General features: G+C 39.6%; 1 protein-coding gene across 1 annotated transcript in view; it reads left to right on the plus strand.

Annotated features, from left to right (window-relative positions):
• Positions 1-25,615, plus strand: part of SORCS2 (sortilin related VPS10 domain containing receptor 2) — a 559,400-nt gene that overhangs the window by 179,228 nt on the left and 354,557 nt on the right. Inside the window, exon 2 of the mRNA XM_051619037.1 lies at positions 4,158-4,225. Within this exon, the coding sequence (XP_051474997.1) occupies positions 4,158-4,225 (68 nt within the window). The remainder of the gene's footprint in view (positions 1-4,157; positions 4,226-25,615) is intronic.

Here is a 25,615-nt window from a genome sequence, read left to right on the forward strand (position 1 = left end):
TGTTTTCCCTTTCTGTCATTCACTGAAAACCCAGGGCACTGAAGGCCGGTCTACATCCAGAAAGTTTTTTTGGGGTCAGAAATGGCTGGGGGATGACCTGTTGGAGGGCAGTGTAAGGGAAAGGGACCTGGGGGTCCTGGTGGACACGAAGATGACCATGAGCCAGCAGTGTGCCCTTGTGGACCAATGGCATCCTGGGATGTATTGGAAAGGGTGTGGATAGTAGGTTGAGAGAAGTACTCCCCTCCTTTATTCTGCCCTGATGAGGCCACATCTGGAATATTTTGTGCAGTTCTGGGCCCCTCAGTTCAAGAAGGACAGGGAACTGCTTGAGAGAGCCCAGCACAGAGCCACAAAGATGATTAAGGGAGTGGGACATCTCCCTTATGAGGAAAGGCTGAGGGAGCTGGGTCTCTTTAGCTTGGAGTAGAGGAGACTGAGGGACGACCTCATTAACATTTACAAATATGTAAAGGGAGAGTATCAGGAGGACAGAGCCAGGCTCTTCTCAGTGATATCCAATGACAGGACAAGGGGCAACAGGTTCAAACTGGAGCATAGGAGGTTCCACGTAAACATAATGAAAAACTTTTTCACTGTGAGAGTGACGGAACACTGGAACAGGCTGACACCTGGACAAGTTACTCTGTGAGCTACTTTAGGTGATCCTGCTCTGGCAGGGAGTTTGGACTAGGTGATCTTTTGAGGTCCTTTCCAACCAATCAGATTCTGTGTTTGGAGAACCATTTTGAGCTGTAACTATGGCAACAGTGAGAATCCACCCAGGCAGTAACTAAGTTATGGAAAGAGGGGAATGTCATGGGAGAATCAAAATTCTCTTTCTACACCTCTCCAACCCCACAAAAAAAAAAAAAAAAAAGGTAGGGGAAGGATGAAAAAGCAGAAGTAGAGAAGTTTCTGAACTTGAAGGTCTCCTAGCATAGAGAGATTGACCAGTATTAATTAGTATTTCCACTGAAATCTTCCAATGCACATTGCCTATGACTTTTGGAATCCCAAGGTATTTTTCTTCTATACCTTGGCCCGTATGGAGAAGTACTGGCCACCGTTTCATAAAACAGGAAACTGAATGGACTAGGAGATCTCTAGGTAACCTTAAATCCATCTTTAAATAAAGAATATAGTGAATCTTTATTCTCCTCCATCATCTATGTTTATTTTAGCTATACAATAACAACACAAAAAAGGTAAATTTATTTCAGCTGTCCATGACTGATGGTAGTATGAGCTGGTTAAGAATCATACACTTGATTGTTGCTCAGTTGGTTGTGCTTCAGACCTCTCTCCATCTAACAGGCTAGCCAAGTGCTTTCACCAGGACAGTCATGTATATGAACCATTGGCTTCCATCCAGCCTGTAAAATGCTTGTAATTATGGAGTTCCATTGAAATGAAATCAGTGAAACAGGGCTTAGGTCTTACAAATGACACACAGGATCCAGAGTACTTGAAGACCTTTACAGTTTTAATTATGAAATTATTCCTCCTGTGCTTTGGATGTGTTTATTACTTGAGAAAAAACACCAGTCTGGTTAGCAGGATCACTGTTTGGCCTGAAAAGATGCTCACAATCCAGAGGACAATGCTGCAAAATCTGTTAAATAGCTGACCTACATTTTCCAGATATTGGGATGAAATCTACTGGCATAGTTGAAATAGTGGTCAGCCCCCTGGCAGCCTCATACTTAGGTTGTGACAGGAATCTTCTAACAGTTTTAGTAATTAAAAGATGTCTCACTATGGCTTTTTATTTCCCACTAAGTCATCCTCCCTAATTTTGAAATGCAAAATAAGGTATTTGAATGCTTAAATAACTTTACCAGTCAGACTGGGAAATACTGATGTCTGTTTCTCAGAGCTGTGACTCAGATCAAGGCACCAGAACTGTAGAGTAAAATAAGACATCTTGCTGTATAAGGCTGCTCCCCAGTGCAGTTTGCAATTACCTGAAAGCCATTTCTTTGACATGTGAGGAACAACAGCAGCTTTCTGTTTTGGTGTGTGCATTCCCTAGATGAACTACAGCTACCAAGCAGTACAGTGAGCCCACCCCTTTGTTCCTAAAAGTTCTTGATGCTTAGGACAGGTGCTGAGTTACTGATATGACTTACCTTGGAGGTGCTTTGTTGATGGTTCTAGAGAGGTTAAGTTAACGCAGGTAGATTGAGGGTAACCAAACATGATCTTCTGTATATGATAATAAACACTTTAATTTAGGAGTGAAATGTTGGTCATACCCTATGGCAGAGTGACTCCAACAGGCACTGCTAAAAATAACCTGAATTTAAAAAGTTATGATTACAGGGTGTACAGGGATGAAAAAAGCTGGCTTACCAAGTTCAGGATTCAGTCTTTGGTTCTGCATGGATGTAAGGAAACAAAGTGTAATCTCTTTTATATTTTCTGTTTTATTTTCATATGCCAAATACACATTCTTGTATCTCTTAGAAAAAGGTCCTAGGTCAGTTTTTGTGGCCTAAAAGGAATTTCAGTTGTTCAGAAAAGCAGAGTCTGAAACTTTTTCCTTAATAATTGAAGCAAATAGATGCTCCTAGTAGTGAAGTTTTTTTCTTTTTCTCATTAATTGCAAGCACCAGCAGAAAGCTGAAGTTAAAACCCTGACGAGAATAAGTAGTTAACCTGATGGACTGTGCTTGGGTTGTATCCAGGAATCTCATCTATAGATAGTCTCTCCTTTGGGAAATGGTTCTTTCTCTTGGCTTTGTAAGTCTTGTAGCAACCTGTTTTGTTTTGGGTTGTTTGGTTGTTGGTGGGTTTTGTTGTTGTTTTTCTTTTTCCTTGCTTGCTTTATTTTAAAACAAGCCTGTATTTTTACAAATCATTAAATTCCAACAAAGTAGTAGATTGTGACTCTTTAGAGAACTCTTCAGAGAGGAGTGATTAATACTATTTGTGAATTATGGATTGGTTCTACTTTTACTCACATCAATATACATCCAGCAATATGTCTTGTGAATTTATTAGGTTTAGATAACCCTGAGTGAGACTGGTGTTATAGTTCAGTTCTGCAAAATGTTGTGTTATTTCCAAAATGCCATGTACCTAACCCCAGTGGTCTGGAGTTCTGTTCTCTCACAAGCTCCAGCATACAGAGACTGTGGCATAAATGTATCATCAGCATATTCATTATGTGACTAATCAAAGTGAATGCCTACAGTTGCTATTTGCTGGAGATTTCATCTGGTGATCAGGAGCAGAGGAAGTGCCAGCTAAATAACAGCATGCTGCAAACTGTTGGAGACTGATGTTGACCCTGCATTAAAGAAAGCCAACAGCTGTGCAAGGAACCAGAGGTTTTTCCCATTCTCCCTCTATGGGGTTGCTATGGGAACCACTAATACGGACTGGCAGCAAGTGAAGGAAATCTGGTTGGAATGATCTGAATATAAAATATAGCGTTCCACCAATCATGGACTAGTGCTTTATGTTGTTTGACCAGTGAATTTGTCAGATGTTGAGTGAATGAAAGTGTTCCTTGCTGACTCTTCATAACTTGAAGACGTTTAGTGGGTGAAATTTGTGCATTTTGTTGGCTGTTGGTAAGTAATTTACGGAGCACAGAGATGATTTTTGAAGGAGAAATAGTGATACTTTTAGGAATAAAAGATGGCAGACATGAAAAGTGCTTATCTGATATTGCAGAGAGGACCCGAGCTCATTTGCTGCTTGAATTTGTTATCTGGTTAATCAGAGTCAATCACCATTGTTTAACACTTTGAATAAAAAAAAATAGTGTCTGTAGACGTCCAAGAGAGTTGTGGAGTTAAACTAGCATCAAATTGGTTCTTCCTGCTGAGAAAGTTGAACAAACTGCTTGTGGGCTGTCATGTGGTAGGGGGATTTATGCAACTATTCCAACTCCACTGCTATGTAAAATGGGCAGTTTTTCACCAAGTCACAGGTTTGCAGAAAACTTCAAATGGTGACATCACTTTTCCCAGAAAGAGAAAGGAAAAAGCCAAACAAGCCAGTACAAAAGCCAATCTGGTAAAAGTACGTTCAAATTGTCTGGAGCCTTAGCTTTGCATTCACCAGGGTAATGCTGCCCATAATCTACTTCTGTTTCTCATATCAGTTTACATATAACAATGTATTTATTCTTGTTTTCTTTTTAGGTGATCCTGATCCTTACCAAGTATTATCATACAGACATGGGTAAAGTGCTGGAGAGCTCTTTGTGGAGGTAAGTTCTCTGCTTTTCCTGTAACTTTTCCTGCCTTTCTCAGAATGTATCTGTCTCTTTTCCATTTCTGAACTGCTGCTGAGTTGTATTGGTAACTGACTTGTTATCCAGAGTCTCTTCAGCTTTTACTCTTCTCTCTGAAATGAGCTGCTGTTCAATAAGACAAACCTTGAAATGAATTTTAACAGTAGAAATTATTATGACAGTATGAGGTGCCTTCCTGATGCTACTTAATAAGGTGCCATTTATTTTCCTTTTTGTAGAAATTTTGTATCAAAGTTACTTAAACTTTGAAATACATATTTTGTTGGCATATGTCTGTTTGGAGCCCTTGCTGCTTTTGGGTACTCTATTGAGGTGAGGTTAGTCAATAATGCTGATTTGGCAGGAGTCATGATTGTCTGGATGAAATATAACCAGTGCAAGTTGTATTGTGTCTTATGAAAATGGGAACATGTAGTAATTAAAACAAGATTTCTAAATTGATTCTCCTTTCTGTATTATTTGTCAGTTAGGATATCAATACACTTGTTTGTGTGAGCACAAATTACATACTCAGTTGTGTATTGCCACAAAACCAAGGCTAGAGCAAGCCTATATTCAGTAGTTCAATGTCATAGATCAAGATTAATATTTTCCCATCACATTCTCTTTCTTCACAAGTGTATATGTTATAAGCTCGCCTAGAGGAAATGTATTACTATAATTTTTCTGTGCTGTTGGTGTGTTGAGATGTCTTGTTTTTTCAAGGTAAATGGTTAACAGTACCTAGTTTGCAGAAGTGTATGCACCTGAAAGAGTGTAGAATAACACGTGAACCTATTTGAAGTTATCTCATTTAAGTGCTTCATTATTGAATGAGAGCTCCTATCCAGATGCCTAAAATCTGGTTATCTGCTGATGTGTTAATTTTTTTTTGCTAGATAGGCTTTGTGTGCGCTAATTTTCTGTGTATCTGTATAAATCTCCCACCACAAATACTTTGCTAGACCCGTTATGTATACTTAATAAATTAAAGTATTTCATTGTCTTCAACAAATATATGATACCAATGCTTGTTATGCTATTTTTGCTGGGTTATCTGTAGCAGTAGAAATATTCTTGAAATGTACTGCTAGGATATCTAAGTAGTTGCTATAAATGTCTGGAGACTAACATGAGGAGTCCACGGGAATTTCTTGTCCAACCCATAAGTTTCAGGTGTAGAAACAAACGTGTTACCTAATACCTTGTGGCTTAGGAATTTGTTAACTTTATACTCTCCCAAGAGCTTATAAGGGAACCCAGCCTTCATCTATGTGAGTAAGAAACTTTACAGAGACAATCGAAGAAAAGGAGAGGGCAAGGGAATAGGGATCAGGACATGCTGCACACCAGCCTTGTCCCTTGTTTCGAGCCTTGTGGGATTTCTCCTAGTGATGGCATATCTTTGCAATACCTTGTTGTCATAAAAGTGGCTGAGTAGTACTGTCTGGCCAGAGGCAGTACTGGCCATGTGGCACAAGGGTGATTTAAATGAAAAAGAATCTTCTAGCCTTAAAAAAGGGGGTGTACAGGAAAGAGAGTAGATTAAATAGAGACTGGATAATACTGGCTGAGGATTGGCCTTTTTAGGGCTATGATGATTCATTTGTAATTATCCTTTAAACTTACAAGATAGGAAATTAACTGAACATTTGTTTCTGTTTTAATTTTTGTACATCTTGTGCAAAGATGACTACCAAATGGTGATTTGGATGCTCCCGTAACTGCGTAAGCACACATTGTTGCTTTCTTGTTATGTGCCTCTGGCCTAGAAAAAATGTGTGATGTGTTTCAAATTTTGCTATCCATACTTCAGTTTTATCTACCATAGAAGTCTTTTAAACTTACTCAGTTGGACTTTTCAAAATAAGCTCTCTGCTCTTTCAAATTAAACATAAAACAGGCTTCAGCTAATGTTGCTTTCTTTTGAGAACATAAACACTTTAAACAAGGTCACTCAGACCTTGCTGACAGCTGGTGTAAAGGAGAACTTGTGTGAGCTGCATTCAAATAAAATTGATGTTAGTGTGCATCATAGGGAAATCAGGCCCTTTTACTTACACCTAATAGATGTACCAGATGCTTTGGTTGTTTATAAAACCAGGATGGAAAAACTGAAAGAAGGTAAGTGCTTAAGATTCGCACTTGGGCCAGGGGTGGTAGCTGATCCATCCATAGATATGTTCTGCTCTGGACTCGCCTCCTTCCTCTGCCCACTGCAGCTTAAAAGCGGCACATGCGGTTGTCAGACTGGGGGAGTTACAAAGTGCGGGGATCTTGAAAAGCACAGATGAGACCAACTGATGCAAAAATAGCAAATAGTGCCTCTCTCTGTTGAAATGTGGCTCATTATTTGTACTAAATAAAATACAAATAAATACTGAATGAAGCTGTCCATGAAGTCAGGCAACTTCTGTTTTCCTCTGTGTAAAATGGTGGGATGAAAATTGTAGAAGCTCCATGTTTGCTGATGGAGCTGGGGTGTTGCACTCCCACTGGCAGTCTGCCCAGAATGCACAATGTATGTATTTTTAAACTTTTTAGTTTGATTCTCTTTTGAATTCCTCTCATTTGCATCAGAACAAATATACAGTAAAAAGAGGTGTGAAAAATGTTACAGAGGGTTTTTTTTCAGCAGACAAAACCCATTAATTTTTGTGAGGTTTTTGTGCCCTACTGGGAATCGCTCCTGTCCCATTATTTTCTGAATTAGTCCAATGTTTTTCTTCTTCCTATCTTGCCCAGCTAGATCCTATCAGGCACTTGATATTCTCTAAGTCTCTAGGTGAAAATAAACTTGTTTTGTAACCTGATCAATTCCCACCAGGTTAGTTTTTAATCTTGTTAGTCTTCCGCTCTTATCTTGCCAATCAGTAAATATTGTCCTAGCTTGGTATTTATTGGTTCTTCTGTTTTTTGAAACATCTTTCTTTTCTTCCTCTAAAACCCTTGTCATCTCTTTCTTTTTCTCCTGTCACTCAAAAGAATTGTTCTTTTTTCCTTGCTTAGTAGAACAGGGAATGAGAAGGGGAGGGTGACTCGATGGTCCAGAGGTAGTTATTTGTTCTTAGTGACCTTAGAGTTGCAATCACTTTTAAGAGTAATGCAAATGGTGGGGAAAACACCAGTTGGAGCTACATGCCTGTGGGAAGGGGCTTTATGCAAAGATTTATCTATCTATCTATCTATCTATCTATTGGAAGTGGATCTGGGTGATGGATTTCTGTGTCTCTGCAGAGCATGAGCGTTGTTAATTTGTGTAGGTAATTTATGCTTGTCCGCACAGGTCAGGTTACAGGCCTGACTTTTAGGTACTTTAGAATCTTTTCATTGTTGAATAAACTGAGAAAATGGTGCTAAATAATGAAAATCTTAAGTTGTTACAAGTAGCAGCCATGTCTGGTTACACTGAGGTGTAGCTAGAAAACAGCAGGGCATGCCCCTCTAGTCAGCTATTTATGATATTTTGCTTGTGAAATAATTGAGGGTGGAGTAAATTGTATACTTATTTGACGCAAAATAAAGTAGGCAAATAAAGAGATTATATTGGTTGCCTATTGAATATCAACTAAAACAACTTATTGAGAAGTTACAGAGGGTTGTTTTCAGGTTTATTTTTAGCGTTTCTAAACGGCAGTACGTCTTGGGAATACAGACTGATTGTTGTGTTAGGCCTCATTAGCATAAAGAAGAAACTCATACTGTGACTAAAACTTAAAATTCAGGTGCTAAAATTATCTTCCCAAGTTGTGCATGCATTGAAGAGTCTTTGCATACTGTTACTGTCAGAGTCCACACATATCTCTATCCAACATGTTTACAGTAGAAAGAACTGAATCAAACAAACCGTTTAGGATGCTAGATACTTGAGTATGTATTTTTGTATGCTTTATGGACCACTTTGTGCTTAAATATATGTGCACATATTTTACACCCCCAGGTACCTGCTTTGTATATGTTGCATGCCTTCAACTTTAGATGCATGTACTTGAATCTTAAAATGAAATATTTGAACTTTGACTTGGTAGCCATAATGCTAATACTGGAGTTAATGAATCCTAACAATGTCTCTTGGAAATGTTGTTATTGTTCTTATTATTCAATTTTATGCAAGTCAACTGAGATGGTAACTGATTTCAGAAAGTTATGCAATGATTCAGCACTATATGGCCAGGAAATTGGCTTCCAACCCTGTCCTTAGACTGGCTCAGAGTCCTTTTTCTGGTATGCATGCATCCTTCCTCTTATTCGCTTGATCTAAGCAGTGAATAATAGATGCTGATGATGATTGCTAATAAAGTTTTGATTGCATGTTATCAAGCTGTAATGATATGGTAGTGCTAAAGTGACTTGCTGTGTAATTGCCATTGTTCCCAGTGGCATCACCATGTTGTTATTGCTTCAGTACAGCACAATAAATGGCATTATTTGATGTTAACTGCACTGTTAACTCATCTCAGCATTGCATACTGAACCCCAAATAGGCCCATTTTTAGACATGTTAGGATATTTTGCCCCATGTTGTCAGTAATGAACTGCTAAATGAAGAAACAGACTGCCTGCTTGAAAATGGTTGGATATCCCAGCTGAACATACTGGGACTCCTTGCACCAAATGCTGTGATTTTAGAGGACTTTTCCAACCATGACAATTCTGTGATTCTGTGAAATGCAGCCCAAAGTGGGGGATAAGTAGCAGTGCTGTGTGAGGAGGCTGTGAGTCCAGGTCAGTGGCTGGGTAGCTGGAGTTGAGGCCAACTGGGTGAGCCTCACAGACAGCGTGATACTTGGCAAATCTCAGGGAGTCAGGAAAATTCTCTCTCTGGTGGCACAGCTGTTCTGTCTGCACCCACGAAAAGCCTCCCTTGTATGCAGATTAAGGCCCAGTTGTACAAGTCCACTGGCTATCAGTAGTGATCAATGCACAGGGACTGTGTGGTGCTTTGGGAATGTACAAGAAGGTGCATGCCTACACTAAGGTTAAAATCCAGACTACAAAGAGCAGGAGATTCTTTTATGGTAGATGCAGTGAAAAACATGCCACTCAGAAAAGTAAAATTTCCAGACCCTGTGTGGCTTACAGAGTGCAAGAAAATAAGTATGGACATTTGTTTCCAAAGTCTTGGAATTGTTTCCTGAAATTAATTAAAAAAGCAAACAAAAAACCCCCAATATAGATTCTGGTGCCCCAGTGAAATTATTTCTTGGTGTGAACTGCTGCTTAATAACTAAGCAACTGTATTCTGCAGCAACTTGCGCTTCCAGATGGTCTTATGTTGTGGTTCTCCTTTGAAAAGTGACTTTGTAGAAATGGCCCCAAGGGATGGAATTATGGAGGCTGTGATTTCCATATCAAATTTTCTCTCTTTCTGAGTAAAAACAAAAAAATAAATGGCTTTCTAATTATTAGCACAGTAAACTCAGCTTGGGATCTAATGTCTAGTTGTGCTTTCTCTGGCTAATGCATTATCCTGGGTAATGCGGGTTTTGCAATCAAAATAGTCTGCCCTCAATTATACCTGTGTAGTTCTTCTGTTCTCCTATTATATCCTGATTTACACCTGTTCGACTGTGAAAAGGTTTTGGGCAGTACTGTGGAAAAGGCAGTCCTGAAATTAAAGTTTTATTTCTCTTATTGAACAACAGATTTTTATGTTCTGTTTGATCATATTTCTATATTCACCTAATAGCATTACAAAGATTTTCATTATCTTTGCCACAATTTCTGTCTTGCTAATTCTCTACAATGCATCATTATGAGTTGAATTGTGCAGGAAAGCCTCTGTTTTAAATTTATTCTAGGCATTTAAAATTAGCTGTAAATCCATACTTAGAAAGTGAATGTAGTGGATTTCAGCCTATCAGCAATGGTTTATTATGGGTGTCAGGTAAGATAAATATGTAAAAGACAAAGGAAATGAACATGCCTTGACAAATCTTTGAATGTGCAAGACACTGAAGAGATGGCTGTTGATGTATTTAACAGGCAGTGGTATTGACGTAAGGATCTAAAGGGTGCCAGTGTTGCAGTGTGGTTCTGTAGTGTGTGCTCCGATGGACACATGACCCACCATAGTCTTTCCTAAGACTAAGACCCATCACATTGGCAATAACCTTGCTGTTACCATGGTGCTGCACTCATCCCATCATGTGTTTTGGCAGTAGCTTTTTGGCCACTCAATAAAGGAATGAGCTTTGGTTGTGGGTGCTGGGAACCATACTCTGAGTTGTTACCTGTAGTTGCCTCTGAAGGCGATGTCTTTTAAATGGCTTCAGGGCACAGGACTTAGCTTAAGGAAGTTCTTGTATGTCTGAGTTACCATAATACCATTTAAAAATATGTCTAGTATGTGTGAAGGTCTGAACTGAGAAAAAAATTATCCCATAAGCAAGTAAAAGCTAACAAAGTAGTCTATCCAAAATTCTTTACTGGATATCTGTTGCTCACAGATGAGAGTGCTGTGTCATAACTACACTTTCAAGTCTTCAACAGCTCAGACCTGTGATGATGATTTCAAATGGTTACATGTTTCTAAACTAGTTTGTAAATACACAAAGAATATGACTTATGGATTAAGATCCCACTGGAAAGCTGTGATTTATATAATTAGGCAAAGGGACACTTGTGTTTATTTGACCTGGTTGCAGCATGTCTGCTGGGCATGTTAAATACCTCTTGGAATGTGGGGATTTTACTACTTCACAGGTTGATGATTTGAATCACAGAATAGACAGGGTTGGAAGGGACCACTAGAGATCACCCAGTCCAACTGCCCTGCTAAAGCAGGGTCTCCTAGAGCACATTACTCAGGGCTGCATCCAGGTAGGTCTTGAATATCTCCAGAGGAGGAGACTCCACAACCTCTCTGGGCAGCCTGTTCCAGTGCCCTGGCACCCTCACCCTAAAGAAGTTTTTCCTCATATTTAAATGAAACTTCCTCTGTTCCAGCTTGTGCCCATTGCCCCTTGTCCTGTCACTGGGATCTACTGAAAAGAGTCTGGTTCTTCAAGAGTCTCCTTGCACCCACCATTTAGATGCTGATACGTATATGGAGGTCTCCCCTCAGCCTTCTCTTTTTCAGGCTAAAGAGTCCCAGCTCTCTCACCCTTTCCTCATAAATATTTTTCTTTAATCCTCTTCCTGAAAATGTAGTTAAATAACATGATGATCTTGAAGGTTTCTTCCAATCTTGATGATTCTATAATTGTGATATATAACTCATAATTTGTCAGTCACTTTACTAAGAAGGAACAACCATTTCTTTAAAATGGTATAAAAATCCTGTTTCATCTTTTGAGTAACTTGAACCTAAGTCATAGAATTTCTGATTGCTTTAACTGGAACTCGTGTAATAAACATTTTTTTTTGTAGGCACAGATTTTGCGGGAACTGTACCACAGGTTTATGTTTTAAGTGGTTTCCTTTTGGCTAAGAATGACCATAATTGAATAAGAAGTCCTTGCTACCCAAAACCCATCTGGGTCGGTAGCAGTAGGAAGTTCAGAAAAGCCACTTTGCTGGCATTTCCTCAGATCTTTCATGGTATCTTACTGTCTAAGCCTCCCTACAAGAAATAATCATCTTTCTTGCTAGCCTCAGCAGACAAGCTGAAAAGGAGGAGTAAAGAAACAATGTCCTTCTGTGCATTAGTCATCTGCGGGTTTTGTAATTTTTTGTGTGTGCTGGTTTTGCCTCCCCTCTCCCAGCATAAAATAGGGAAGCTTGCATTGGCACTGCCCATGATCCACTTTCTGTATGGTCAAACTGAGAATTGCAATCTCAGAGCTTTTATTATGGCATGATTCCTCTGTACTAAATTTGTACAAAAACGGTTGAGCCATCAGTTTTTAGCTAATCAGAAATACTTTGCTGCACTGTCATCCATTACCTCCCACTGTCAGCAGGCCAGCACAGCAGGGAGTTGCAGGGCCTGTAACCTAGGGGCAGATGGAATGTCACTGTCTATATATTAAGCAGTGTTTCTTTTGCCACTCTGCAAAGTGGAGTAAATAAGAAACCACAATCAAAGCAGTTTCATTGGTCATTGTGTTCTTATGATGATGAATGAGGTATAAAAACCTGAATAGGTTTTTTTTAAATTATTATTTATAAAAACTGGAAAGGCCAAAGTCATGGCTTAGCAGAGCATCTGGTAAAGTAGATATGACATTACACTTGGGAACTGGTGATGCTGCTGGTTCCACCACACCTACTGTGTGACCTTGTTTGTAGAACCTGCTGTTCCTGTGCTTTCCTCTGCTTAGTCTTTGCCCAGTTTGTTTCTTTGGAATATAAATAATTTGGAGAACTGATTGTAAAGGTGCACTGGGATTGCATCAGTGCTAGGGGTCTAATGCTGCATTAATACAAATAATATGAAAGAGCTGTAACATTTAGAGATGTTTGATGTTTGTTTCCTAAAGTTTTTGGCTTGAGCCTGAGAAGGACAGGAGACCATCAGAGAACACTGACATGCTATGAGACCCATCTGAAAACACTTGTGGTTTCCCTGCAAGGTGGTTAATGACAAAGTCCCTTTCCCAGCTGCTATTTTGAAAATGCTGGTTTGCAACCCCTGTTGCTTCTTTTGTTATCAGGCACCTTGTGTCACTGATGTGGTATGTGGCATGCCAGCAGCTTCACTTGCTTCTGTAGTATGTGATCTGCTCTGTTGCATCCCCTGTGAGCTGATTGCAAATTAATTTGGTTGTTCGGGCTGAATGAATGAACAGCTGCATATTTAATTATGCAGAATGGTATAGAAAAATGTAGTGTTAATGTTTTATACTCTCATTATCTCTGAAGTATGGAAGATAGTTTTCAGTGTGAATTTAACAAAGGCAGTATTTCCCACATAACTTATTAATTATGAACTTTGTATTGCTAGGCAGCTTTTTCTGCTTTACTCTGGTAGGGATTTGGACAATTGAGAACTCCATATAGGCCAGTTTTTGAAATGTAAATACAGTATTATGTGTTGAAGAATTTGGGAGTGTGGGTAGTTTACAAAAATTAAACCCAGCTTACAGTAAGATTTAAATGTCTTGACACGCTTTCTGTTCTGTAATATGGAAGGTTAGTTGAGACTTTCTCCTCTCTGCAACCTCTCACTGAACAGATAACTAGTCAGTCAACTGAAACTCTGTTTCAGCTACTTTTTCAGGGTTTGTTTTGTTTTCGTATGGCATTTGGTTTTGTCCCTTCCTACTTCTGCTTCTCCTCTTTCCCTTTTGGCATGATTTCTCTCCTAGTGGCCTCCTATTAAAACTCCTGCCCCCAGACACACTTCTTTCATAGCACTGGATTTCTGTCTCTTCCAGGCCTGGCTTCTCTGTATCAGACTGGCAAATCACAGAATCACAGAACATTAGGGGTTGGAAGGGACCTCTGAAGGTCATAGAGTCCAACCCCCCTGCCAGAGCAGGACCAAAAAACTAGGGCAGATCACTCAGAAAGACATCCAGACAGGTCTTGAAAGAAGCTGCTATTTGGATGAGGTGAATTTTTGCCTGACATGTCAGTTCCAAGGCTGGCTTTTGAAGCTGTTCCAAAGCTGATGTCCTTCTGACAGCACAGATATTCTCCCATAGTTGCTTTAACAAAATGTAGGTATTTCTATGACCTGTGAGTGCATTTGACCCCAATTTTGTGTCACAGGATCTGAAATTGTAATTTCAGTCTGAGAGAGGAGGAAATATCTATTATTGCCTGTTTGTTGAAAAGCACCTGTCTCTATTCGTATGTTTGTTTTGTTTGTTTGTTTGTTTGTTTTCAAATCTGATATGTACTTTCTTTGCCAAATGAATATATAGTTTTTCTTGAAAAGGGTGCATACAGTTTGAGTTATGCCCCTTGATAAAAAGACACTGCAGTATCACTCAAATACAGCTGCCTCTGGGCAAAAGCCAGGCAAACAAGTAAAGCACACACACAGTTAAGTGTGATTTCTTGATATCAAAAAGACTAGCAGTTCAGCTCCAAAGCATCAACGTAATTCGACCTTTTGATAGCCAGCCTCTCAAGCTTTCCTTTCTGGCTGGAAGAGGATATAAAGTTTTGCTTTCTGTTCAATTCAGATAGTTTTCTGTAATGCTGATCCGTTCTTAGGATTGCTGTTGTGAAGGCTTCAACATAAAATGTTAACACATAGGACAGAAAATTATTTTAAATTTTACTCTCTTCGAAGAATCTGGGGACTTATCACTGGTTTATCTTAATTTTTACTGTATGCTGTCCACTCCTTAATTTTGTAATGTCTCTTTGGAATAGAGTGTATATGGAAAAATGTGATTCATAAAGAAATTCTGAAGTAAACTGACTAGAGTTTGGTATTTCTCTCTTTACCCTAGGCAGTGTTTCTGCTCATACCGGTCTCTCAGGTTTCAGAAGTTTTTAATTTGCTTTTTCTTCAGCCTGACATGTAAAATTAGAAATACAGCAATATTTTACTTTTTAGCCTCAGTTAAAATTAACTGGAAGCAAAATATACACATGATGGAGTTTTATATGTATGATGATTTCAGGTGCATGATACTTAAACTCTTGGTGCTATTTTGGTGCAATTCTTATCTTAGTTCAGACTGCTCTGTGCTAAGAGGAAGGATGCATTAGGATAATATTATTCTTCTGTGCTGTGAGAGGGCTGCACTTTCTGGAAAAGTGTAGAAGCTCAGAGTGAAAACTCTCATGCTTCAACTTTCCATATGGCCTCAGGTGAATATATGAATCTATCGGTTTTCCAGAGTGGAACATGTCCAAGAAGCACATTTAAATAAAATTAAAGCACGACAGAAAGTTAATTATTTAACGATCAGAAAAGTGTGTTACAAATATGCTGCATAAAGCACCCTAACCTTGTGCCTATCTCAGCACTATCTTGATAGGAGAGCTTGAGTCCTTGCTTAAATATACATCAGGTATGCCTTTTAATGTAAGAGAAATGCAGAATTGTTTTCCAAAAATTTCACACTTACAGTTGGGTGTAGCTCCTTAAAAGGGCACGTTAACATTTGTGAAGTACTTCAATAAGTACATATGATGAGTACTTGTTTTTCTTCTGATTTCCACTTTAACTAGAAGTCTTGGTCTTTGTATTTCCAAGTGGTTGAGTTTTTATAAAACTTTTTGAGATTTCATCTTGGGAATTTATATACATTGGTATTAATACAATAAACATTATTATTTCTGTTTTCTTTAGCAGGTGTTGTAAGGCTGGGGATAGGACATGAGTTTTCCAATTCCCACTTGTCCACTTAGATGTCTGCTTTTCTGGGCCGTTTTTTCTGTGTTCCATACACTTAGATAATAATTTTGGTTGCGAGGCAGCTCTGGTGGTCATGAAGTACAATCCCTGGTCCAAGCAGAACTCACTTCAGATGTTAATCAGGTCACTCGTGGCCTCATCCTGTCCAGTTCTGAAAATCTCCCGATGGAAATCCCACAGCTTCGCTGGGAAATCTCTGCCCATGCTTTTTTGCTGTCACTGTGAAGGTTTGTGTCAAAAGGCGTTTCCCATCTTGGCGCTTGTGATTGCTATCTATCTTCTTTTCACCGTGTGCCTTGGTCCTGTTTAATTTATTACCTTCTTTTAGGTACTGGAAGACTGATATCAGATTCCCCATTAGCTTCCCAAACTAACCAAACCCAGCTCCCTCAGTCATTCCTTGTCTGTCATGTGCTCTGTTTCCCTCTCAGTTTTAGTAACCCTCCACTGGACTCTCTCCAGATTGCTGATCTGTCTCTTCTGTAAAGTGACACAAAATTATTTTATCCCATTTGTAGAAGTGGGATAATCTGCCTTCTGGGAGTCCCTCTCTGCTGCTCTCCTCACATAAATCACCCTGTGCTTAGGTGAATAGTTTAGAATACTTACCTTATTTACCTGAATATGAAAAAAAGTGTGACAATTCCTAAATGCCAAAATCATTAGAAGTGGAAATTCAGTTTTCTAAAAATTACTTAAGCACCCAAGTCACTTCATCACTTCTTGAAAAAGGTAACATTGGTTTTGTCTGCTTTGAATTTCTCAGTGTAAGAAGAGTGGGGATGCCAGCATTAACTTTTGTCCTCACTTTTCTTATGCGGCATGAATTTTTGATGGGTTTTGATTTAGTTGCTGGTACATAATTTATGTCATCTCTTGGCTGCAGCTGCTGTAATCTGTGAACCAAAGCCAAGCCTATTGTTTCTAGTTAGAGAATCGCAGTTTGTTGTGGAGCAACTCCCAGGTAATTAGGCAGGATGTGCTATAAATGGTTGTAACATGGGCTCTTCTAAATAAAGCATTAATCTCACTGAATGACAGGTAAAAGTTGTGGGTTTTTTTTTTTCCTTTTGAAGATTTGTCTACCACAGGTAAACAACACTGTGGCCATAAACATTAAGAAGATTAATTTTGTCGAGAGAAGGAGACTTATGTTCCTTTTTAAAATGATCCTTCACTTCGAAGAGTCTTTTAAGTGAGAATATTGAAATGTGCAAAGCAGGTTTTTTTGAGGGCAAGAATTCACGTACCAATCCTGGGAAGTGGGTAATGCTAAAGTCTTATTCAAAGAGTGGACCTCATACAACAGTTTTGCTGCTATTGGATTCACACAGTTTTAGACAATTTAGTCATTTTAGCTATACTTCTGTGCGTGTTTGTCCTTGATTGATGGGATTTCAAGGGTAAAATGTAGGCAATTGGAGTAAAAACTGCTGATTGCTTTAAAAATGGATCATGAACTTAGAAGAAGTTCTAAGAGGCACGGTTTCTTGTCTCTTGGTGTCTTCCCACCACAGCTGGATTATTTTGTGGAGTATGTGATGGATACAGGTTAACTGGAAACAATACAAAGGACATGGAGTCAAATTCAGCATTAGCTCTGAAAATCAGAATATACTGTAGCCACCCCAAAAATCTATGAGGAGCTAATGGATTTGCCTCAATTCACAGTCTCTGCCATGAGAACGTTGAAGACCAGGGATGAGAAACAAAAGGGAGTCAAATTGTAATCTCTATTTTAATTCTGACTCGTTAACTGGAAGTGTTTTTTGTGAAGAGGCTCTAGTCTGCTCTCTCGCAGGTGGTGAAGCCAAGTGAATTACTGTGTGTTGCACATTACAAAGCAAGTGGTGAGATGACACTGAAGCAGAGCCTAGACCAGACAGGGACTCTCCCATTTTTCATTTTGCTCCATGGAGTGCTGCATATCCATTATTTAATTTTCCTTTGCACCCTCTCTGTAAAATTCCCATGAGATGTAGCAGCTGTTGTTGCTTCCATGCTCACTGTGAGCTGGATTTCCCTGTCAGCAGTTAGAGAGTGATTTCACTACCAGAAAACAGTCACTCCAGAAGAAGCGACCTGTGCACTGTCACCTTTGGGAATGTGCTAATCTGCATGGCCCTCCACCTTCTCTCCCTGAAAACAAACTGTACTTTAAGGCCAAAATACATGTGCCCTACTGTGGGACAGGGCAATAAATTGGCTTAATTAGTGTAAAGAGTGCTAGTGGTTTTGGAAGAAATGGGGCTGCAATGATTTGCACAGATTACAAGTCAAGTCCTACAGCTAACAGTAAATTCCAGCTGCAGTTTGTACCAATTGTGGATTTTTTTAGAGCAAATGTGCAATGTTATCTATTATAGAAATAGTAACAATCTGTTACCATTCTTTTTCTGTTTGCTTGGTAGCATCTGAGGAGGCCTTACTTTCATCACTGGAGTATCTGTTCCACAGATGAAGTCCTGCAGCAGAGAAGGGGTTAGGCTTTTAAGAGCTCAGCAACAGGAATTTTCTGATCTCAACAGTTTGCACAGCATTTTTCTTTTTTTTTCATCACAAACCATTTCCATCTAGGCAGAAATTAGATGATCTTATCTTGGGGTGGAAGGCTGGGAGGAAGGCAGTGTTGATCATATACAGGTTAGAGTACTCTGAGTAAAAACGAGGTTTGAAAGGCTTCATCCGTGCTTCTGATGATGATTGTGTTGGTTTGGACAATAATGTGAACTGATATGTTAGAATGAAGTCACTTCAGCCATTTGTTCTCAGCTTCCTGACCTATTCTTTGCTCTGTCACAAGCAAGGACCTTTGAGCTACATCCCTTATCACTCATTTTGTCACTTAGTGTGATGGTGGAAGATTTTGGGGAGGCACACTGGAAACCAAGTGGCTCTGGAGTAGATTCTTGGCTTCTTGTTTCCTTCTGTGTTTGATAGCAAATGGCAAGAGTCCCAGTGTTGAATGGAGTCCTTCTCCCCCATTAAATTTAACTCTATCCTGCCTGTGCAGCTGAATGGCACTGAGACAGCTGGTTGCACAAAGGCAATAGTTTCTGCCTGTTACAGTTTGCTTACAACACCTGGCTTATCTCCATATCGCAAACAAGCACATGGATCAGTCCCACTTCTGCTTAAAGATATGAACATAAAAATATAAGCATGAGAGACCTGATTATCTTCAGCTCTTTGGGGCCACTGCTCAGAATTTGGTCAGTAGTAGGGTGCACACTTGGCCAGGGCATCTGCCACTCTCATACACTTTCAGAATCAGTCACCCAGACTAAGAAATTGCTGAAATTCGACTGTGCCGTTAAGGAGTCTTGTAAGGCTCACCAAGACCATTATCAGGGCTCCATTCAGTGCAAATAGGCATTAACTTGAGCACTGTGTTTCTTCACATGCTAAATAAATTTACTCAGTATTTCCATAAATGATAAGTAATCCCAGATAACCAACCTATTTTTCAGAGGATGGATGTTCAAAACTTTCTACTTGCATGCTGCTCCTTAAAGTTTTACAGCTGAATACTCAGAACAGGAGTTATCCAAAATTATGATAAACTTCGAAATTAAATGGTGAGATGTCCTTGAAAAAACACAGTTGATAAACAAAGAAAATATACTATTCACCATGTTTTGTGTTTTAGTTACTGAGCACTCAGCTTTCTTGGCATCTGGTGAGGATGGCAGCTGTTTTGTTTATGCAATAGAACAAGAAGTATAATGAAAAAGAAATGTAGAAGTTGAATTGGTTTGGTTTATTTCAACTTCATTTTTCCACGTATTTACCAAAATTCTGCTTAAGCCTTTTTCTTTGGAAATTAGTGTGGGATTTTTTGAACTGATATACTCTGCTTCAGTGATTCTTTCCTGTATCATATTCTGGAAGTTTACAGTATTTTAAAATTGAAATTTCCTAATATTTATTTTCTATTTGAGGGGAAAAAAGTTCTATGTAGTATCAATAAGGCACACATTAAATATGTTAAGAACTACTTAATACACACACAGGTCCTTAATATTTAATGAATTAACGTTGTGTGAGTGATCATAACTGCCCGGAGTTTAGTAATGGTCAATACCAACTTGCTTCTAGTCAACATTTTAACCACTTATTTGGCAAGTAAGTACAGACATTGCTGAATGTAGTTACTGGTGACAAAAAAAGAACTAACAGAGTTACAAGGACCGAAATTACAGAAAAGTTTTAGTTGGCTCATTAAAATCAAGTTCAGCTTAATAGAATGTTATTAGATGAGAGTGGTGACCTCCATGGTTGTGCTTTGAGTAGTTACAGACTTCGTGTAAACCACACTTGTGAGTAGGGAGAAGAACAATGTCTTGTTTTCTGCACATGTTACCGTGTGGGTGATGCTGAAGTACATCAGACTCCTGTCCATAGGTTCAAATGCACAAAGAGAAGTTGAAGAGAGTCACAGGGAGCTTTTGAAAGGTGGTGAAGATGGCGTGCTGTGAGATGTGCAGAGTTAATTTTTTTTCAGTTTAACAAAAAGAAGTAAAGGGCTCTTAAATCTAATGGTTAAGTTTACAAGAGGGTGTGATGTTTGTTCTCCTTAACCCCAGGTGACCCTGGCTGCAGCCAGTACACTGCTGGGAAATGATAGTCATGTCTATTAATTTGTTTTCTCTTTGATATCCCCCATCTTACCTGTTTTGACCAAAAGTACCTTTCTGCCTCTTTTCTCCTTGGCCAAACAGATTTCACTGTAAACGATTTTCTAGTAGTTTTCCTTAAGAAAGGAAGGCCGTAGCTGCTCTGTTGGATGGGCATGTTCAGTCTCTGTTTTTGCAGGGGTGGCATAGAGAGAAGGAAGGCCAAGGAGCAATAAGAGACAAGTAAGAAAATAACTATGTGGAAGGAGACATCACTGTCCTTTACAAAAAACTTGTCAACATTTTGACATGCTAAAAGTGCTTTTTAAACAATTTAGTTTATATATTTCATCCCACTTAAAAATTTACAGCACTCATCACCAACTGTGCGTTGAAAGAGTTGGTATCTGGGTCTGATTGCTCACAGTAAAGTTGTTAAAATGGTCAGAAGCCCCACCAGAGTCAATGCTGATTAGTGTTCCCGTAGGCAGCTGCAGCAGAGGGACTAGGGAACTGATAAAAATGTAGCTGGGACATATGCTCTTCTCCTTGGGTGTGGATGATTCAGATCAGAGCTTCAGCCATATGCACAATTAGAGTTTTATTTTCTAGTCTCAATATTAGGTTTCATCAATACTAGGTTTTGAACTGTGACACTTTGTTAGTTTGACCCTTTTAAAGACCACATGAAGTATCATCACCTCAATGCTACAGAGAAATGGGAAGGAATCCAGACTCAAGCACTGGTGATGATCACTGGGATGTTGTGTAACTGAGTGGTCTTAGCGAAGTACAATGTGTACAGACCATTCCCGTGTGCCTTCAGGTGCCTATGTCCTCTCAGGCTTTGGGAATTTCCTTCTGGGAGCAGAGGTAAGTATATTATTTCTGTTTTGTTTGCCTGTTATCCACATATTCTGTCATTTGAAGTGGGAATGTTTTCCCAGGAAAGCATTAATTAAAAGGAAACAAGATATTGAAAAGTTATCAGCAGATGTAGCATGAATGAAAACATTAAATGAGTTAAATCTCCCACCTCTTCTTTGTCACTGCTGATTATAGAAATAATCCCAAGAGAGGAAACACCAATGGCTTAGACTGGTAGTATTTGATAATTTGAAACACTCTAATTACCCACATACTTGTTAGGAGAAGGAGTAAAGGTTGCTACTTTAATGACGAACAGGTGACTTCCATGTTTCAGAAACACTATAAATTAGTAAATGTTTAGGTTTAAATAGAGATGTTATGAAATGATATAAGCTTGGTTATGGGACATTTCTCTGAGTGGAGATTGCATGTTTTTGATAGATTTTAGTGGTCAATTTGAGTAGCATCCGTGCTGGGTAAGCAGTCTTCTCTAATTTGAAACATTATTCAAGCTTTGTTCTGAATTGCACTGTTACATTTAGATGGATTGAAAATTCTTATAATTTAAAATAAATGGGCAGCTAGGGGAAACATAAACCAAGATGAATTCTCTGTTGGAGAATATGGTTTTGAAAATCCCTGCTATAAATACCCTCTAAAACACCTTGTACATGCAGAGAAAGCTTTTTAGGAGATTATTGTTTTAGGAAAATCTTCTTGTAGATTTTTCCCTTCCTTGCCATTCATTTTTCTTTTTTTTTTTTCTATCAGATGAGGAGTGAGGGAAGGTGAGAATAAACTCCTTGAGTACGGTGAGAGTCAGTGATCTAGTGCAAAGCAATATTATAGTCCCTCTCAGCTCCTTATTAATAATTTTCAGCCCTGTATCCTTTGAATTGGGATAAGGAGCCATTGGGTCCTTATGAGTCATCTCTGAGCACCTTCTCCTTTAGGAGAAAAAATAGATTATTCAAATAACATAAGCTCCATTTAAATCCTGTGGAACTTATGCTAAAAGGAGACTCACTCCTCAGAAAGCTTTTGCAATATGAGAATTGAATTTAACAAGCTAAACTTTCCGTGATAATAACTGCACAGCTAAGGATGATGCAGATTTAATGGCTCTAATCAGATGAGGTGAAAGAAAGCAAACATTAGGTTTATGCATTAATTTGTGATTTGGTCTACTCTTCCGTGCAAGAAGAAAGGTGTGGTGGTGTGTGTGCTGTGTTTTTTTTCCCTTTTTTAACAAAAAATTAGAAAGCTTTGGAAAATATTAATCAAATTGGGTGCTCTTCATCAACTTAAACTGCTTCCAGCTTAAAATGATACATTTTACAACATTTAAATTAAAATAGTTTACTGAAAATTGTAATCTAGAAAAAGAGAATGGGCATAGGTCACAACAGAGTACTAAGCTTGACAGTCCTATGTCTCTGCTGGTAGTCATACCAAATACTTATGAAGTATAAGAAAAGGACACAAGTCTGTAGTGGAATTCCACAGAATCACATAATGATTGGGGTTGGAAGGCACCTTTCAAGATCATCCAGTCCAAGCACCCTGCTCAAAGCCTGGTGATAGCAGGTTGCCCAGGACCATGCTTAGCTGGGTTTTAAATATCTCCAAGGATGGAAAATCCAAAGCCTCTCTGGGCAGCCTGTGCCAGTGTTGGACTCTCTCCATGTTAAAAGGAGTTTAAATGGAATTTCCTATGTTTCAGTATTTACCCATTGTTTCCTGGACATGACAGAGAAGTGTCTGGCTCAGTTTTCTTTGCAAGACCCCCCCATGAGGTGTTTATGCACATTAATAAAGATCCCCCTGAGTCTCTTCTTCACCAGGATAAACACTCCCAACTCTCTGTCTCTCCTCGTGTGTCTACCTTTTACCCCTTTGAATGATGTTGTGTTATCAGCTGACTTTTGTCATTGTCTGCCCCTGTTTCTGTAATTACTAATATATGAAATAGGTCTGACTGAAGTACCTTGTGGGACTCCTTTGAGTTTTCCCAATAGGAAAAATGAATCAAACCCTGTGTTTCCCATCTTTAGAATAATTATTCCTCCAAATGAAGACTTCTTCTCTCATCCTATTATCTTCTAGCAATATAGTTTCTTCAGCATGCTTTGTGGAGGATCTTTCTGGAAGATTTTTGAAGTAATTACATGGTTGATTTTCCTTTTAGTGTCTTCAATGATTGTGTCAAAAATTGAGGACATTGCGTCATGCGTTACCTCTCCAAAGTCATGTGAACACTCACTCAGTTCTACTTATTTCTCCATGTGTCAAATTACAGAATTGAAATAGTTTTTACTATTTGCTTAGTGCTGACATCCAGCTTTACTGCCCTGAAGTACCTCTCTGAATTGCTCTTGTACACTTTTAAGAAACAGGAATCCGTATTTGTAATGTCCACTTCTATACTGCAAGCATTATTTTAAGTGAGAAGGCACTCTCTACAATTAATGGCTTAGTGATTTCATCCCTGAGTTCCTTTAGAACATTTGGATTAATACCTTCTGGTTTGGGCAGATGAGTAGTTTGATTTGTGTAAAATGTCTTTTGCTGACACTTTAATATGAGACATATCTTAATACAGCGACAGCGAAGGAGAGTTCTGATGAGGGAACCTTTCAGAGCAGCTCGAGGGTGAACAAAGATGCAAAGGATTAGCTTGGTTTCTCTGTTGATGCCTCATCTCCGGGTGCTCTTTTCTCACCTTACTCATGTGTTGGTTCTGCAGATTGCTGTGGCAGGCTTTACATCTTTTGGTAGACTGACAGAAGATTTATCATTATAGTGTGAACTTTTTCATGTTGTGTTTCAAAGGTTTTTATTTTGGCCTATTACATTATAGTATTATCCTTCTGAGGAATTTTTTTCTCTCTTATCTTCAGATGGACAAAAATTCAGCTTGTTAAAGTTGTCTGTCATTCTTCAAGTAATATTTCTTTTTAATCATGCCTTTTTTCCTTTGGTCCATTTTAGGTTTCATGCACTGGCACTGAAATTCAATCTAATGCCTTTCAAAGGACATTTCTGATATATTACCTATATCATCGCTTCTTTTAGCTTTCCTTTTTTCAACCAAGCTTGCTTCTTTCTGTGCAAGAATCCTGTTGAATCCCCTCCCATTGGGATATTTTGGCTTCCTTGCTTATGCACAGATGTCGAATCCACGTCTGTGCTGATGGTGGCTGCAGAGTGACTCACTGACAGCCCTGCTGAGACGTGTGAAGAGTTGCTTCCCCTCGGAGTTTCCTGGCTAGTTGCTCATGAAGCAGGGTCTGAAAGTTTGCTCTTGGCATTGTGCCCTGACGTAACATTTAAGCAATCTACATGGGGTCATTGAAATCTCCCATTATTGCCGTGTTTCCTGATCTTGCAGTTGTTGAGTTCATAAAGCAAATTGGAGTCACTGCTCCCAGCCAGGCCAGCCTGACAGTGGGGGGCTAAATACTGAGCACTGCACTTTCAGCCCTCTGTGGGACTGAGCTTCCAGTCCGCAGGGACTGAGTGTTACTTCATGCAGTTAACTTATTTATTGGATTTCGCTTTAAGCTTTTCCTGATGAGTGGTATCCTTACTAGCTCTTCTGTTTATTCTGTTACCCTCCTTCCTGTCCTCCACCCGCCCAGTATTTAACCAATCTACTAATTTCTTAGATACCTAAGATTTATATAGAGAAACATCTTGTCGCGGGCTGGTATTGGGGGGCTACCGGCTGTCAGAATGTTTCCGTGACTTCCCCACACAATGTGGAGAGGTTTATGAATGAGACTGAGGGTCACACGTGGTGTTCGCCTCTCACAGAGGAACAGCCACTGCGGGACCGTATCTCAGAGGGTAGATTGGAATACCCTCCCACCACGCTCACAAATTGTTACTGAGACCAATGTTTAGTTTACGAGTTAATCGGTTTATTAAGGGTCAACACAAATTAAGGGATCAAGGTTCAGGAGAGGTTGTCTATAGGTGTATATTGGAAAAGGGATTCAAAGGTACTATGGTCTTATTAAATACACACTCCGAGGATGAGTGTAAAATCAATGGAGTGAAAGGGTAGGAGTTGAGCCCAGCAGGAAAGTTAGAGGGAGAGGGAGAGAGGGTGTGGGTGTGGCTCCCGGTAACCGGGGCGACCCCTCCCAGCAGCAGCAGCTGCGGCAAGCACGGCTTTAGTCCCGAAGTAGGTGGCGAATGCAAGCTGGGCAAGCTCCTACTTTGGTCCGGTTTGGTTTAGGCTGGGCAGGCAGGGTCCCCGGGGAGCGGGCATAGGCGCGCCCCACCCCCCCCCCTTTTCCGCTTCTCCGGGCAGCGGTCGCGGGGCAGCCCCCCCTTCCCTCTCGGCCCCTCCGGACAGCGAGGCTGGCGTTCCAGGCAGGTCCAGGTACTGCAGCGGGGTCTCGTCCCAGTCAGGCAGAGAGCACCGGCCTGCGGATCTTGCCCTCTTTTATAGATTAGAAGTCACAGTTCGAGAAAGTACCGCTGTTTAAATTAGCCAATTAGCACTGGCCAGGTACGTGCTCTGTCAGAGGCAGTCTTTAGCCTAGTGTCCATTTTTCTGCCAGTTATCGTAACCCTTATGCTGTTTTTCTTGCTGTGGAGTTATCTGGT

The sequence above is a fragment of the Apus apus genome, chromosome 4 (genome assembly GCF_020740795.1).
Source record: "Apus apus isolate bApuApu2 chromosome 4, bApuApu2.pri.cur, whole genome shotgun sequence".
Lineage (NCBI taxonomy): Eukaryota > Metazoa > Chordata > Aves > Apodiformes > Apodidae > Apus > Apus apus.